Source organism: Nelumbo nucifera, chromosome 3 (genome assembly GCF_055504915.1).
Source record: "Nelumbo nucifera cultivar China Antique chromosome 3, China Antique-T2T, whole genome shotgun sequence".
Lineage (NCBI taxonomy): Eukaryota > Viridiplantae > Streptophyta > Magnoliopsida > Proteales > Nelumbonaceae > Nelumbo > Nelumbo nucifera.
Genome location: NC_142651.1, coordinates 28117636 through 28137242, shown reverse-complemented (window position 1 = coordinate 28137242; position 19607 = coordinate 28117636). Strand labels below are relative to the sequence as shown.

General features: G+C 28.1%; 1 protein-coding gene across 1 annotated transcript; it reads right to left on the bottom strand.

Annotated features, from left to right (window-relative positions):
• Positions 1-2195: 2195 nt before the first annotated feature.
• On the bottom strand, positions 2196-4797 carry LOC104594631 (uncharacterized). The gene is given in 4 exon segments (XM_019196160.2): positions 2196-3201; positions 3203-3487; positions 3489-3752; positions 3755-4797. Coding segments are annotated over 4 exon segments (1911 nt in total). The 5' UTR covers positions 4340-4797; the 3' UTR covers positions 2196-2424.
• Positions 4798-19607: the final 14810 nt, after the last annotated feature.

Genomic DNA, 19607 nt, shown 5'->3' with positions numbered 1-19607 from the left:
AACTAAAAAGATCAAATTTAAACCTTTTTGGTTGCATTCGGATTGCAGGAACAGAACTGGATTTGAATTCCATCTGCATCTCCATTCCCTGGAACCGAAATGGTTTTACATTCCTAATTTTCTGGAATTAGAATCCTTCCTTTGTTGATGTTGAGTTCTTGTTGACAGAAATGAATCCAAATTACAAAATCCAAACATTCACAAAATTTGGGGAGGGAGAGGGACTATTTGAAAATTGAAACCTCAGTCCTCAATTCCACTACTCTCAGGATCCTATGGTTTCGTTCCAAAAATTAATCTCTCTCTTTATCTCTGTGGGAGTTTTAATATGCATTTTTTGGAAAGTACAAAACAAAAACATATAAAATCAAAATTGGAACAATCTTTACCGTTCTAAATATCAAAATCAAAAGATTTCGACTTTTAAATCCATTTGACTCACTCCCTTTCCTATGCTTTAAGAAGAATAATTTTTAGGGAAAATTCCTGAACTTTGGGCCCAATGCCACTTTGGTTCCTGAATTTTAAAATGCGATAATTCAGTACCCAAACTTTTAAAACATGACAATCCAGTACCTGTCGTTAACTAGCTGTTAATCAACCATTAAGTGGCATTTGAAAAAGACACAAATACCCTTTAAGTGTTATTTAATTTTCTTTATTAACCATCTAAACGTTGACAAAAAAATTAATAGTCCCAAATCTTTGCCTTTTCCATTCAAGAAAGTTGGGGCCGAGACAAGGATTTGAGACTGTTAATTTTTTGTCAATGTTTGGATGGTTGATAAAGAAAGTTAGATGGCACTCAAAGGGCATTTGTGTCTTTTTCAAATGCCACTTAACGGCTGGTTAACAGCTAGTTAACAACAGGTACTAGAGTATCATGTTTTGGAAGGTCGGGTACTGAATTATCGCATTTTAAAGTTCGGGGACCAAAGTGGCACTAGGCCCAAAGTATAGGGTACTAATCAAGGATTTTCCCTACTTTTTATAGCAAAAATACAAACAGAACGGCACTTCATCTACCACCTAGGATTCTGATCCAATTGTTGGGTTTAGGGAATGGGAATCCCCCACCGAGAATCTTGAGTCTTACTTTTTAGTACCCTATACTTTGTGCCTAGTGCCACTTCGGTTCCCAAATTTTAAATTGCGATAATTCAGTATCCAAACTTTCAAAACGTGACAATCCAGTACCTGTTGTTAATTAGCTGTTAATCAGTCGTTAAGTGACATTTTAAAAAGACACAAATACCGTTCAAGTGTCATCTAATTTTCTTTATCAACTATCCAAACATTGACAAAAAAAAAAATTAATAATCCCAAATCCTTGCTTCTTCCATTCAAGAAAGTTGAGTTACATTTGAGTGGGCATTCTAGTGACCCCAACTTAACATGGGACTAGGGTCTAGGGTCCATGATGATGAACATTAGACCTCTGAATACATCTAAGAAAATGGCATAATTATCCTTAGAAAGTTAGAAGTCAAGTGACTTCCCTGTTGTTTCAAGTAAAGGCTTCATGGCAGACCGTAGACATCTGTTTTGGGAGGATTAGAGGATTCTGATTTCCGAAGCAGGCTCACTTTCCCGTTCTACGGCAATAAGAGCAAATGGCAGTCTGTAGGTCTCATTACTATGTCCTAGATGTGTGGTATGGTGTATGGTGCATTTGATCTTACTAGGTTGAATCAAGTACAGTGCAACTTATCTTTGGTAACAGATCTTTTTTGCCGATACAAACCAAAATAGTGTTCAGGATGCAACTTAACTTGATACTGCATATTCAATGGGAATGTCAATTGGGTGGATCAGGTTTGTAAATTGTAATGTAATTAATTGGGTTAACCTTTCACAGTTCAGGTGAGGTTCATGTTAGTGTCTACTAATCATAGATTGCTGTTTCATAATTCATCAACTTCTTTTGGTGGTTTTATGTAGATTTCAAGTCTTTCTTGTTCTTTTTTTTTTTCATTTCTTGCCTATTGTTTTATATGTATTATGTTTTTTGTTAACATTATTCTCTTTTATCTAGCCCCTCCTTTATGTGCTTCATGTGCTTCATGAGGAGGGGCATGGTCAAGGTGGGTAAGGTTCCAGTTAAGCCCAACCCTTACCAAACCAAACCTGCTGACATCCCTACAAATTCAGGTCAATGTAACATTAATCATGATTGAAAACAAAATAAACAAAGCAAGGATATATTTGTACTTATTCCTTTGAAAAGATGCACTTTTCAGATCCACAAAGCTTCACATGGTAAAAGATTATCAACATCCATTCCCTGCTATGAAATTAACATTCTTTCCCGATTTTGTATTGGGGGATTGATTTTCAATAATGTAAGATAAAACTAATTACTCCATTGACCCATTTTGACTGATTGAAAGAGATCAGTATTGGTTTGGCAATCAACACTACCTTTCATTCTACATACTGCAAAAATGTGCGAAGCATTTGAAGGGATTTATGATCCAACCCATCTTTTGCAATCAAGTCCACTATCATACATGAAGTCTTTGCATCTGGTAAGAATCCTCTCTTAGCCATTTCATTAAGAAGTTGGAATGACTTATCTATGTCATGTTTTTGGAGAAATCCACGAACTATGATATTGAAAGTGCAATCATCTGGAGGAAAACCCTTCTCTTCCATTGTCATCAACAAATCTTGAGCTTCATTCAGCAAGCCCTTGGTACGTAAGCCATTTATCATTATTGTAAACGTTGTAAAATCAGGTTGTAAACCTTTATCAACAATGGTAGTGAAAAATGTCCAAGCATCTTCAAATTTAGAAGCTTTGAGCATTCCATTAAGAAGGATGTTGAGAATAACATTATTTGGTTCTAATCCACTTTGCTCCATCTCATGCAGTAACTCTACTGCCTCATCAATAAGTTTGTTTTTGCAAAGTTCATCTATCAATATGGAATAGGTCCACAGATCAGGATTTTTACCATTAACACACATTTCCTTCAACACCTCTTGTGCGGATCCAACATGGCCCACTTGGCATAATCCACGTATGAGAGCGTTGTAAGTAAAAGAATCAGGCATCAATCTTCTCTGATGAATTTTTCTATGGAGCTGCATTGCCTGGTTTATTCTCCCACTTTTGCAATAACCTTTAATTAACCTGTTATAAGAAAATATATCAGGCTCAAGACCCCTACTCACCATGGAAGTAAAGACCTCTTTTGCTTTCATCCATTTTACCATGTGAACAGTATCCATCTATCAATGCAGTGTATGTTATAATATCAGGCTCCACCCCTGCTTGAATCATTACTTCTAATAGCTTGTGTGCTTTTGTAGTCATTCCTTTCTTGCAAAGAGCATCCAACAACGAATTGTAGGTCACAGTATCTGGTGAGAGTCCTCGCTCCACCATTTCATTTAACAACCTCATGGCTTCTTCCCACATCTCTGAATGACACATGCCATGAATCAAAGCATTGTAAGTGATACAATCAGGCTCCTCTCCCTTTTTGCAGCATTACTTCAAACACATCACGTGCTTCACTAATCCTCCCTTCTTTGGCCAAAGAATCCACCAAAATGTTGTATGCCACCACGTTTGGTGAGACTCCACGGTCCACCATCTCGTTAAAAATGCTTGAAGCTTCTTTCCACCGGCCAAGATTGCAGAGCCCATAAATTAAAGAACTGTAGGTGATAACATTAGGTGATATGTATTTTTCTTTCATTTCTGAGAAGAGGTTCAGGGCGTCGTTTACCAGTCCCTCCTTAATTTGCACAATCCATCAATGATTGTGCTATACATTGGTAAGTCAGGTTTACACTGACCTTTTTTCTCCATCTCTCTGAGGATTCTAAGAGCCCTGCAGGTGTTTCGAGTCTTGCAAAGCCCATTAATGATAGTTCCATAAGTGACCACGCCGTACATGTAGCTGCCATTGTCTATAATCTTGTAGAACAACTCCATCGCCTGGGCGATCTCATTTCCAGCACAGAGTCCCCTAATCATGGTAGTAAAAGTCACAACATCTGGTTCATAGCCTCGTTTCAGGATGATTCCAAATAGAGAGAAGCCCAAATCGGCTCGATTCGAGTGGCAGAAGAAATTCATTACCATGTTCAGAGTATAGAGAGTGGGACGGATTGGTAAAGAACCCATCTTTCTATACAGGGAAATAGCTGTTGTATAAAGCTTCGCTTTCCCAAGAGAAGCCAAAAGTTTATCAAAAGCCCAAACCGGTGGGAAGGGTCGCAACCGAACCATCTCATCGAATAAAAGCAACGCGTCTTCAACACAAAGAGAAGCTGGCCCGCGTCCATTTTTGAGGAAGTTCTGCAGCAATTGGGATGTTCCACCCATTCAATGGGTAGTGAGGATGAACCAGAGCAGGAAGGGGAATGGCCAAGGCAAGAGATTTCGATTAAGCAGCGGAAGGAGGACGGGGCGCCATTGGCTGCAGACTTCAAAATCCTCTTCCTCTTCTAGCCTGTAAGTGTAGGAGCTGAACTGAACAGCTGTGGCAGTGGAGCTACATCACATGGCGATTGCTGTTTCGTTTGCTAACCAGTAACCATGAAAGATTGAGGACCGGAGGACGGACGAAGAATACAACTTTTACCGTATCCGTATCCGGACGACTCGATCGCGGTCCCATTCCCAATTTCCCACCCCATGAAACTCAACGAATCCGAATGGTTCCGTACTTTTATTTAAGCGGATCCGTGCGATGTACGGGTTTTGTTAATAAAAAATAGAAAATTCCCAATTAGTACCCTGTAATTTGGGCCTACCGTGACTTTGGTCTCTGAACTTTAAAATGTGACAATTCAATACCTGCCGTTAATTAACTGTTAACCAGTCATAAAGTGGCATTTGAAAAGGACACAAATGCCCTTCAAGTCCCAACTTTCTTAAATGGAAAAGGCAAGGATTTGGGACTGTTAATTTTATGTCAATGTTTAGATGGTTGATAAAGAAAATTAGAAGACACTTGAAGGACATTTGTGTCTTTTTCAAATGCCACTTAGCAACTGATTATCAGTTAGTTAACAACAAGTACTAGATTGTCATGTTTTTAAAGTTTGGGTATTAAATTGTCACATTTTAAAGTTTGGAGACTAAAGTGGCACTATACTCAAAGTATTGGATACTAATCGAGAATTTTCCCAATAAAAAATAAATCAATCAAGATTTATAAACAAATTATAAAAATAATGGCCAAAACAAAATCAATTGCTTGGTTTATGGACATGAATGAAAATGTACAAAGAAGGCATATAATATTCTTGAAAGTAACTATAGCAAACACAAAGAAGCCACATAATGGTAATGAAAGGTTCAAGTACATCTAATCACAAATGAAGCCATAGCATAAAAAATAATTGATTATAATGAATGAATAATTAAATATTAATCATACCCGTGCATTATTATTATTATTATTATTATTATTATTATTATTTCATACATCACACGGATCCATTGAACCCAAACCTTACACAAATGGGTCCATGATGACCCGTCTTTTTGCACTCAGATCTATTGAAAATAGGCCATCACAGACCCATTTTGATCATCTTCTTCACCCGGACGATCAAAATGGGTCTCGCATCAACCCGATTACTTTACAACATTTTTTTACATGTTTTTTGCTTTTAAAAAAAAAACATTTTTCAGTAATTTATAGTAGTGTATATGATGTCTGGAAACGTTTGAAAGTTGGAGCAAAATGTGAAGCACTAATGTCTAAAAACAAATTATTTTAAATACACTATGAACTAATTACATTTATTTATTGAAGATTGTTGATAATTAGTACATATTTTCAAAAAGTAATTTTAATGGTTATATTTTTTTATTTTTAGTAATTTATCATATTTATTGGAAATCATGTTAATCCATTTTTGATAATTTATTTGATAAATTTTGGTAACTATGACAAAATTATTGGTACCTTTATTTTTGGTTATTTTCTTGGATAATTTTGGCTCATTAAATGTAATTTTCTGCTACTTATATCTGAAATTATATTTAAATAAATCATTTTAATATAATTACTTTTAATTACAATTTAAAATTTAACTATATTACTTACAGTTTCAAATATAATTTAAATAATATCTGAAATACAATTTAAATCATAACTTGCATTAACTAACAATTTAAAAAATTGTTAATTAATGAATTAATAAAAAATATTAATGTTTTTTAATAATACAATATTTCAATAAACACTGCTAATTAATAAACACAATAATTAATAATAATGCAATTATTGAAAATACTATAAAATATGATTAATTATTAATAATATAATTATTAAAAATACTATTAATAAAAATACATTATTTTTAATAAATTATGTTAATTAATTAAAATATTGTAATTATTAAAAATGTTGCAATTATTAAAAGTACTATATTAATTAACAATATTGTTAATTAATAAATACAATGATGTTAATTAATAAAAATACTATTAATTATTATTAATATTATAAATTTTAAAATACAGTAATTATTATTACTACTCCCCCTCCCCCCCCCCCCATCTCTCTCTCTTAAATGTCTTTTTTAAATGCAATAATAACATACATTAAAATAAGAGGCATTGGGAAACCCAAAGGTCTCTCTCTCTAATAGTGTGCAGCTTTATTAATCTAATCAAGATAAGCAATGATTACTTTTTTATATTTTTAAAGCAAAAAAAAAATAGGAACAATGCAAAAAAAATGAGAAAATAGAAAAATACCTTCTCTCAAAATGTAATTTTAATGGTTATATTTTTTAACTTTTGGTAATTTATTATATTTATTGAAAATCATGTTGATCCATTTTTGGTAATTTCTTGGACAATTTTTGGTAATTATGACAAAAGTATTGGTACTTTATTTTTGGGTATTTTCTTGGCTAATTTCTGTTCATTAAATGTAATTTTATGCTATTTATAGCTTCAATTATATTTAAATAAATAATTTAACTATAATTACTTTTAATTACAGTTTAAAATTTAATTATATATTACTTATAGTTTCAAATATAATTTAAATTATAGCTTATATTACTATTAATTAATGAATTAATAAAAATATTAATATTTTTAATAAACATTATTAATTTATAAATACTGCGATTAACAATACTACATTTAGTGAAAATACTATAAAATATGGTTAACTATTGAAAATAATGTTAATAAAGAATACATTAATTTTAATAAATAATTATATTTAATTAAAATATTGTTATTATTAAAACTATTGTAATTAATAAAAGTACTATATTAATTAAAAATGATGTTAATTAATAACTTTAGTATTTTAATACTTTTATTTAATTAATAATACTATAATTATTAAAAATATTGTATTAATTAAAATACTATATTAAATAAAAATGTTGTATTTATTACTATTTTCTGAATAAATTTTGATAATTATTTAAAATACTATAATTATTAAAAATACTGTTAATTAATAAATACTATTAATACTATTCATTAATAAAAATATTGTAATTATCTTTAGTAAAATACAATAATTATTAGCACTACTCCCCCCCCCCCTCTCTCTCTCTTTCTCTTAAATGTCTTTTTTAAATGTAAAAATAATATGCATTAAAATAAGAGGCCTTGAAAAACCCAAAGGTCTCTCTCTAATATCGTGCAGCTTTAATGGTTACTTTTTTATATTTAAAACAAAAGAAAATAGGAACAATGCAAAAAATTGAGAAAATAGATAAATAGCTTTGCTCAAAAAAGTAATTTTAATGGTTATATTTTTTAATTTTTGGTAATTTATCATATTTATTGGAAATCATGTTAATCCATTTTTTGGTAATTTCTTGGACAATTTTTGGTATTTATGAAAAAATTATTGGTACTTTATTTTTGGTTATTTTCTTGGCTAATTTATGTTCTTTAAATGTAAATTTACTTATTTAAATATAATTAATTTTAATTATAGTTTAAAATTTAATTATATTTCTTACAATTTCAAATATGATTTAAATAATATTTAAAATAAAATTTAAGTTATAACTTACATTAATTAACAACTTAAAAAACTTTTAGTCAATGAATTAATAAAAAATATTAATACTTTTTTAATAAATATTGTAATTAACAACACTACAATCATTGAAAATACTGTAAAATGTGCTTAATTATTAATATTGTAATTATTAAAAATACTATTAATTAAGAATACATTATTTTTAATAAAACTATTGTAATTATTAAATTTACAATATTTATTAAAAGTATTGTAATTATTAATTAAAATACTATAATCATTAAAATTGTTATAATTATTAAAATTACTATATTAATTAAAAATACTGTTAATTAATAAATTCAGTATTTTAATAAATACTTTTAATTAATTAGTATTAATATAATTAATAAAAATACTGTATTTATTACTATTTTTTTAATAAATACCTATAATTATTTAAAAAAATCTATAATTATTAAAATTATTTTAATTAATAAATACATTATTTTTTATAAATATTGTTAATACTATTAATTAATAAAAACTGTTAATTATTATAAATATTGTAAATTTTAAAATACAGTAGTTATTATTACTACTCCCTTTGTCCCTTCTCTCTCTCTCTCTCTCTCTCTCTAATAGTGTACAACTTTATTAATCTAGTCAAAATAGGCAATGAATACTTTTTTATATTTTAAAACAAAAGAAAATAAAAAAATAGAAAAGAAAATAGATAAATTGCTTCTCTCAAAGAAGATTCATGGGATGGGGCAAGGCAACCCCTCCCCGTCTCCACCACATAGCCAAAATCTCCTACCCCATCCCCATCTTGTCCTTAGTGCTAGGGTGGGTTCGAGGTAGGAAACCTTCCCTCATTGAGGAGATGGAATCCTATAATTTTCCCACCCTTAGAAAACTACCTAAAAACACATCAAAATATCAATGATGTTTTAAAAATAGGATTATGGGAATTTGGGGTATTTAAGAAATGTGATTATGGAATCCTAGGTTTTTGGAATTTAGGGGGAATTCAAGGATAATTTAGAAATGAATATTAACCCTAGGAATATTTTAATAATTTACCAATTGTTTTGGGGCGGGTTTAGGGAATGCAAACCCAGTCCCCATTTAAGAGCAGGGAAAACCTTACCCATATAGCTTGGGGCCTGATTTTATAGGGAAAACTGCCATCCCAATTCAATTGACCATTCTGTGCATTTAGTAATTAAGCATGTGCATTGCACATGAGAAAAGCCTTTCGTATTAATTGTTTAAATTTTAGATATATCATAGTTAAGATAAAAATTGAAAATTAGCAAAAGTAACATTATGATTAAAAATAAACTCATGTGTTACATTTCCATCTTTGATAAAATTATTTCGTATGTATAATACTTATTTTTGTTCAATATAATGATGTATAATATTAAAGATGTACCCAATATTTATTTTTATGAATATATAACATTTTTTATATTTTTTATTTTTGTGATTTTTTATATTTTATATTTTTGAAAAATTTATTATTTGACTATGACATCATTTCATTTCTATGTTGATTTTAAATTTGGCATTCCATTTTCATCATTAATAAAATTACTTTTCACATTTCATATGTATTTTTATTTAGTATAGTGAATATACAATATTAGAGATATATCCAGTTTTTTAGTTTTTGTGATATATATTTTTATTTATTTTAATTTTTATTATTCAATTATGACATTATTTATTAACCCATTTGACCCCAAATAGATGAATTGCTTACCCACCATTGGGAGGGAAGAAAATAGTTTTATTTTTAAATTAATTTTCAAAATATTTATTTTTATACTATTAAAATTAATTTTGTGGATTTAATGAGATAATATACCTTAATATGAAATTTAATGAGAGAGAATAGGAAAATAGTTTTATTTCTAATTGGTTTTAAATTTTACATTTTATATGCTTTTAGATTTTATTATTTAATTGTGTCAACATGGATTGGCCCATCTGACCCAAAATGGTTTAATTTCTTACCACCACCTAGATGAAAATACTACTTTTTCAGTTAGATTTTAAAAGTATATTTTTATGCAATTGGAATTATTAATTTAATTAATAGAATTTAATGATGAGAATAAACAAAAAATCCTTAAATATATGATTAAATGAATGTGAATGCAAGTTAATACCTCAAGTGTTGGATTTAATTAGAGAAAATTGAATGCATTGAATATCTTATAATTGTCTCTTTTCAACTCATTTAGTATCAATACTTGATTACCCTTTTGCCCTCATTTTTTTTCAACAAATTAAAATATGGAAAGATAAATTTTATCCTTAAAAAATTATAGAAATATTCCAGAGACTATTAAAATAGTATATATCTATTCGAATCTATAGTATCATTTCATATGAACAACGATTTTAGCTAGGGTTCAACTATGATATAGAAAAAATATCATATCTGAAAAACTTCTGACTAGTCAATTGGAATTATAAACGTCACATGTTATTTATCAAAATTTATGGATGAATTTTGATTGGTCAAAACTATTTCCATATCATAACTTTTCCATATCATAGATTATCCCTTTTGGCTACCGTTTGAGTTTTTATCATGGGTTGGGCCTAGGCAGGCCGGGCATAGCTTTATGATAAGTTTCCTAATCCAGGCTCAGGTTTGCATACCTTAAATATTTACGATACTATTATACTAATGCATATTTGGGGTTGGGCTGGGGTAGAAATAGTTGCCTCTTACTTCTATGGCTTCTCTGAAGTGACAACCGACAAGCTACGTGGTCATTATGAGGAGGGCAATTTATGGCTGTTAATAATGGACTTGGTTCGATATGAGATGTCCAATTCGACTCCGAATCCGGTTAGCCCATACATATTTGAAATTCAGAAGTTGCATATATTGCATTTAGTTAATCGGATCATATTCAATTAAAGTCCAAAATCAAATAAAATTCATTATTTTATACATGCATGCAAGTATATATACCAAGGTTTTTAAAATCGAATCGAACAATGAATCGTTCATGGGTCTAATTCTCGAGTTAAATGGTCCAACCATTTGAACTGAACGGATGGCCCATTCTGACAAAAAAATAAAAATTTAAAAAGCAGCCAAAAAATGTTGGATTGTTCGAATAGTTCGATCGCTCGGGTCAACGGTTTTTGGCCAAAAGACAATTCTAGGGTAAAACGGAACCATGACCGGTTCCCGGTTTTTCTAGTCTGACCATCCGGTCTGGTCTGGTTTTGAAAACCATAATACATACATACATACATACATACATACATACATACATACATACATACATACATACATACATACATACATACATACATACATACATACATATTATGTATAATTTAATTATGGAATTATAGAAAGTTTTATAATTATAAATTTTATATTTTATATTTATACGAAATATTAATTTTTTATTATTTTAAATACAGTAAAATGGATGTAGATTAAGGCCATGTGTGGGATTGCTTATGTTAAAAATAAGTGCTTATTCGAATAAGCACTTATTTGCATTTGGCACCAACTTTTTCAAGTGCTTATTTTTTAAAATAAGCACTTATTTTGTATTGGGTGTTTGGTAGTTTTTTTCACTATTAAGTACTTAAATAAGCATTTGTGATTATTTTGTCTTTCATTTTCTTTCAAATTTTCAAAATATACCCTTTGAAAGAACACTTATTAAGTTACATTTATAAAAACACTTTTATGAAAGTACTTTTATGAAAGCATTTTTACAAAAGCATTTTTATGAAAGTATTTTTACGAAAGCATTTTTATGAAAGTAATTTTATGAAGGCACTCTCTTAAAAATGCTTTCATTAAAGTACTTTTATAAAATTCAACTAGTGATAACTTTATAAGTAGTATTTTAAATTCAACTAGGGATAAATCTGGAAGAAAAAAAGTTGAATAAGTGCTTATTGTATAAGCACTTTAAAAAAACTGAAAATTTGGGCTTAAAAAATAAGCCCTTATTTTTAAAATAAACACTTTTTTCAGGCTTATTTCCCAAATACCAATAAGTGTCAAATGACCCAAATAAGCACTTATTTTGAATAAATACTTATTTTTAAGCACTCCCACACATAGCCTAAATCTGAATTTAATTTGAATTTGATACATCAGATTTTGGATCGGGGTGTGCGATGTAGCTGGATCCGATTACAGCCCTACCGGAGATTGGCACAAAGCTCATTAACCTATGAGACAAAAAAAAGAAATGGCTGATTTGGGCTCAGGTGAAGTCATCATAGAGAGGAGGCAGTATTTTCCTTGAAATAACAAGGTTTGGAATTGTTTTGCTATATGGATACCATGGAGTCCGATTTGGGTCAATTTAAATATATATACTTAAAATTTATATTTAGATTGAATTTTGTGTTTTTATTAAATTCCTATAGGTTTCATACAAGTAGTTTTTAATTAATTTTGTTCATGAAATACAATATTAAAATCATTTTTAGTTCATTTTATTAATAATAAAAATTTGATAATTTTTAATTTAATTTATTTATATCATTCAATTCTAGTGAATAAGATCCAATTTGATTTTGAATATAAATTAGTCGATTTTGAATAAGCAAAGAGAACTTTGGCTCTAATTAAATTGTGGGTGCATCACCTCTTTACGTAGATTTAAAGCCACCTTATTGAACATTCAAAAATTTTGACAAAAAGTAAGTAGATATAAATTCATCATCCACCATTAGACCTGTTCATGGGCTGGGTAGCCCAACGGGCTGGCCTGGTCCAGCTCGTCTTAAATCGGGCTTGGACAAAATTTTAAACTTGTAGGCATGGGTTGGGCTCTAAAAATCAGGCCCGACTATTTTTTGGGCTGAGCTTAGGCTTTCCCAAATAAGCCCTGCCCGAGCTCGACCCGATAATATTAAATATATAACAAAAATATAATATATATGTTAATAATACATAATATATATTATATAGTAATAAAATTAATAGCAAAAAAGTATAATATATATATATATATATTAAATGTATAAAATATTACATCATATATAATATATTATTAATAATATACAATTAATATGTTATAAAATACCTATCAAAGTCGGGCTTCAGGCTTTATATAGGATTGTCGGGCCCGAGCTCAAGATCTAGGCCCGATGGTCGAGTTGGGTTTGGGCTTGGGTCTAGTAATTTTTTGTTTATAAAGAGGCAAAGCTCGGCTTGAACCCGACCCATGAACAGGTCTATCCACCATTAAAAGCAACCATACCTATCTATACTATCTATAGAAGTGCAAATAGGTATCCTTGGCTTTTGGAATTTTTATTGGACAACAAATGCCCCCCTTTAAAGTTTGAAATGGAAAACAAGCAAATTCAAAATTGTTATTTTACACCTTCATTTAGTGCTTATTTGATAAGAAAAATACAAAAATACTTGTTTTGTTCACAATTGGAAAACAAGTTATAGCAAAAATATCATTTTACATTTTCATTTCATGCTTACCTATACTAATATTAAAAGTGTGAATAATGGTGTGAAGCTTTTGTTTGATTAAATTGCCCCAACTTTTTAATTTGGTCATTTTCTAATTTTAAGAATGGAAATGTATTTTGAAAAATCACCTTTCTCCTCATTAAAATCCCCCTCAATAAATATCATATTTAAAGTATTAACACCCATTAGCATTCATTGAATCCTATTCCTAACTAAAATACCCCTATTTTCTGAATTTGGTCCTTCTTCAATTGTGAGGGCATAAAATGTAATTTGAACTACCACATTTCTCCTCATTAAATCCCCTCTCATCAAGTCTTATCTTAGGGTATTAACTCCCATTCATTTATTGAATCTTATTTTTAAGATATTATTTTCATAAAATAACAATAAATAAATTTTATCAATTAGATCTACATCCAATACTTCTAATGATATAAAATACATGTTTTTTAAAATTTACCCCAAAATGAAACTATTTTTCCATCACGGTGGCGAGTAAATAATTTAACCATTAAGGCCAAGTCGGCTACTCCATGATGTCATAATTAAATAAATAACAAATGTAGAGAATTTGACCACATCTCTAATGTTATATATCTATATCTATACTATTTATAAAAGTGTGAATGAGGAAGTATTGGCTTTTAGAATTTTTCTTTACTGAAATACCCCTCATATTGAATTTAGTTCATCTCCATTGAAAGGGCAAAAAATATAATTAAAATAATACCATTAAGTACATTCGATTACCTCTCATTAAGCCTCACATTTAAGTCATTAAATAAATCGCATTCTCTCATTGAATCCAACATTTATACTTTTGTTTATCATCATTAAATTCCACTAATAAATCCATACACAATAATTATTAATAGAATGAAAATTTATATTTTTAAAATAAGCATGAAAATGAAATTATATTTTTCATCTAGGTGGTGGGTAGGTAGTTCAACTATTTGGGTCAAATGGATAATTCCATTATGTCATAAATAAATAATACAAATTTAGAAATATAAAAATATTTTTGTTTATCATTATTAAATTCTACTAATAAATCCATATACAATAATTATTAATATAATGAAATTTTATATTTTTTAAATAAACCTAGAAATGAAATTATATTTTCCACCGAGATCATGGGTAAGTACTCCAACCATTTGAGTCAAATGGATAATTTCATGATGTCATAAATAAATAATACAAATTTAGAAATATAAAAATACAAAAAAATATATATAGAAAAAAAAAAGAAATTTTGAAAAAAAAAATGAACATGTTTCTATCATTATATATTTGTCATATTAAAAAAATAACTATGATAAAATAGACATAATTTTATTAATGACGAACATCAACTATACAACTTAAAACTGATGGGAAATTAAACCATCTTCCTATCTAGGGGTGGGTTAGTGGTTTAACCTTTCAGGTCAAATACGTTAACCCATGATGTATAATTAAAAATATTTTTTTTTAAATAGAATAGTACAAAAAATATGAAACAATTTTGGGCACATCTATAATATTATATACTAATAATATAAACAAAAATAAGTATGATAAATAATAATTATTTTATCAATGATATAAATGAAATGAAAAATTTTAAACCACTTTAAAAATGAAACTATTTCCATAACTAGATGGTAGGTAGGTCAATGATCTAACATTCCGGGTCAAATGGGTCAATCTATACTAATAATATAAACAAAAATAACTATTTCCATAAATAAGTAACGAATATTAAATACATACACACAAACACACACACACACACATATATAAAGCATTTTGATACAATTCTATTATTATATATTCACTATATTAAACAAAAATAAATGTGAAAATATGAATTACTTTTATCGATGATGAAAATGAAATACATGATTTAAAATCAACCAGAAAAACAAAATTGTTTTTCTATCCAAGTGGTGGGTTATTAGTTAAACTATCCATGTCAAATGGATGTTATTAATAAATAAGAAAATACATAAAATTCTAGAAAATGTAGAAATTTGTCAATAATTTTGGGTACATTCTATAATATTATATATTCATCATATAACAAGGTGTGATTAATGAGAATTATTTTCATTAATGATAGAAATGGGATAAAAAATAAAGAGCATTAATGTCTAACACATGACCCGACTAGCCATGTCAAATGGTTCAATAATTTAATTAGCTAAGTCATTGTAGGCAAGTGGTTTGGTAGGAATGCAAATAGATCAGGTTAGATTTGAATTATGATATATTCAAATCTAATATGATCCAAAGATTCCACTGGATTTCATAAATATTGATTTGAATCTGAATCCGATCAATATGTCAGATATTCGATTCTGATACAATTCGACTTAATTTTTTAAAAAATTAATAAATTATTAAAAGAAAAAAAATATAATAGTTGAAATAAAAAACAAAAATATAAGTATTTTTTTTATTTTTGTCATCATATAAAAAGTTTACAAAAATGCAATATAAATAACATATTTATAAATAAATAATAAATAACATATATATATTATATATGCTATATATAAATAATTGATTTGACTACAATATTAAAAACCAATGTTCAAACAATATATTGGAATTGTATTTCCTCTTGGTAAATAAGTAATTTTTATTATCTCATAAATTAAATAATAAAAAATAAGAATATAGATTTTTTATAAATTTTATAAAAGAATGAGCATACATTAATATTATATATTTTTCGTATTAAACAAAAATATATTTAAAAAATGAGAATTATTATTAGTAAAGATAAAAATGGCTAAAATACAAAGAAAAAAAATGAATTAATGTGTTAATCATAGCCCATTTTCCTAGTTAAATAAGTTAACGGTTCAACCACTAAGGTCCTTTGGTTACAGATTATTATTATCATCATCATTTGATATTGTCACGTGCAAAAATAAATGTGAAAATAAGACTTACTTTTATTGATGATGAAAATGTAATACATGATTTCAAATCAACTGAAAAAAGATAAAAATAGCTTTTTCATCCAAGTGGTGGGTTAGTGGTTTAGCTATCCATGTCAAATGGATCAAATCATGATGTTATTATTAAATAATAAAATACATAAAATTCTGGAAAATGTAAAAATTTATAGATAATTTGGGTACATTCTATAATATTATATTCATCATATAAAAAAAATGTGATTAATGAGAATTATTTTCATTAATGAGAATGATTTTCATTAATGATAGAAATAGGATAAAAATAAAGAACATTAATGTCTAACACAAGACCCCACTAAACATGTCAAATGGTTCAATGATTTAATTAGCTAGGTCATTGTAGGAAAGTGGTTTGGTAGAGATGCAAATATATCGGATCAGATTTGAATCACGGTATATTTGAATTTGATTCGATCCGATCCGAATATTTGATCGGATCTCATAAATATTGCTTCTAATATGAATCCGATAAAGATGTTGGATATCCGAATTTGATACGATCTATTTTAATTTTAAAAAATAATAAATTATTAAGCAAAAAATAAAATTTAATAGGTGAAATAAATAAAAGCAAAAATATAAGTATTTTTCAACTATTTTCATCACATAAGAAGTTTACAAAAATGCAATATGAATAACATTTTTATAAATAAATATTCAAACAATATATTAGAATTGCATTTCCTCTTGGTAAATAAGTATTTTTTATTATCTCATAAATTAAATAATAATAAATAAAAATCTATAATTTTTATAAATTTTATAGAAAATTTTGAACATGCATTAATATTATATATTCTTCATATTAAACAAAAATATGTTTGAAAAATAAGAAATATTATTAGTAAAGATAGAAATGGCTAAAATATAAAGAAAAAAAATGAATTAATGTCTTAATAATAGTCCATTTTCCTGGTTAAATAGGTTAATGGTTCAACCAGTAAGGTCATTTGGTTTCTGATTATCATCATCATCATCATCATTTGATATTGCCGCGTGAAATGTATGTACACTTTGACTAGTATATGTATGTGTGTGTGTAGCATAAAATATTATATAATAATACAAAAAATTTGTAAATAACATTTTGGCACTTATCTAATTTTTCATATTAAAGAAAATTAAGTATGACTAATAATAGTTACTTTATTGATGTTGGGAATAAAATATAAATTTTGAAACCAACCCAAAAATGAAATTGTTTTCCTAATGGTGGATTAATAGTTCAACCTTTCGGGTCATATGTGTCAACCATTCATACTTAAATAATAAAAATTAAAAAGAAAAAAAATAAAAAAAATATGAAAAAGGTAGAAACTATAGAAAAACATTTGGATACATCTCTAACATTTTAAATTGATAATATTAAAAATTATACATGATAAATAATATTTTTTTAACCTTTCATTAGTGATATAAATAAAATAAAAAATTCAAAACTAACCCCAAAGTGAAATTATTTCCCTATTTCTTGGTAGATTAATTCAATATTTTGGGTATCAACTCGTAAAGTTATAATTAAATAATAAAATTTTAAAAGTAAAATATACAAAATGTACAAAAACATATAACTTATGTAGAAAACATTTGGGCATATCTCTATATTAATGAACCGTAATAAGTGTGACAAATGAGAATAAATTTTATAGACATAGAAATATAACAAAATTATAGAAAACTTTGAAAACATATAATATACTATCATCGTCATCTCAAAATTTGTCATGTGTAAAGCACATACACACATACTAGTAATATAAAAGGACTGAGATTTTTTTTCCACGTAACTAGAATGATTGAACATACCTATCAGAAAAGGGTTCGACTATGATAATAAAAAGACATAATATGCAAATCACTTATGATTATTCATTACAACTCATGGGTGGATTTTTTGATTTGTGAAAACTCTTTCCCATATCATGTTTTTTGGGCATTATAGATTTTCCATTCAAAAAAAAAAAAAAAACTAGAATGAGTGAACAATACAACAGTTCTTTTACCCGCCAGACACAAAAAGACTAGAAAAAGAGGGACTTATGAACCTATCCTTTCTCTTTCAAAATCACACTTGTGCCCCACAAATGGCGCCCTGCAAACTTCGTGCATGTACATCTCGACATGCATTAGGAACATTTCTCGAAGTTGTTAGTAGGAGATATTCCCAATACACGGTTGGGATATGTTACATTTATGTTGTGCCGTTGTGGAGAGTGAATATGACTTTTGCAAGTGGAGAGTGAGAATGAGTTTTGGTGTTGTGCCGTTGTGCATCTATGTTGCATTTATGCATCCGACAAAATGGGCACACAATACAATGCAATAGTTGTTTATTACGCCCCAATGAAGGCAAAATAAAAACAAAATGAAAGAGATTGAATTATAATAGAGATAATAAAAGTATCCAATCAGTCTAACAAACTAGATTCAAGCATAATGGCTTGGTATTGATTGTGTTACTAAAACAAAATCACAAAGGACATTCAACACCGCCATACCGAGGAATCTATCTCTTAAGAGTATGATTTGACACTGTACATCTTATATATGGAAGGTCTCACTCACAATCTCATCTTAAGATAGTATAGTGTCGGATCATGTTGATATATATGGATATGGCAAAATACTCACTTAAACTTGAGACCAGATTCAAATAATGCAATTCTAATTTATCCATTGATAATAAGTTAGAATATGGATCCACCTAAAAAAATTCATCTCCTCTTTTTATTTTTTTTCTTGAAAATTAATAAAATTTATGGTGGTTACCCCTCCACGGGGAATATTTAAGGTTAAAAAAATATATAAATAGAAAAAGGGTTCAACCATGACATAGAAAAGATATGATATGGGAAAAACAACTGACGAGTAAACTAAAATCACAAATGTGGTAGCAAATAAGGTGTTATTTATCAAAAATTCATGGGTGGGTTTTGATTGGTCAAAACTCTTTCCATATCATATATTTTCTGCATCATAGATTTTCCCATATAAAAAAACCTAGAAATAATTTCAATAAGTGATAGAATGAGAAAAAAATAAATTAAAAAAGACTTAAATGAAAATAATAAGAAATGATTTAATCATTCATAATTTAAAAGATAAATTATGTGAATATGACACTTAATATTTCGTAATAACAAAACATTATTCATATAGTTT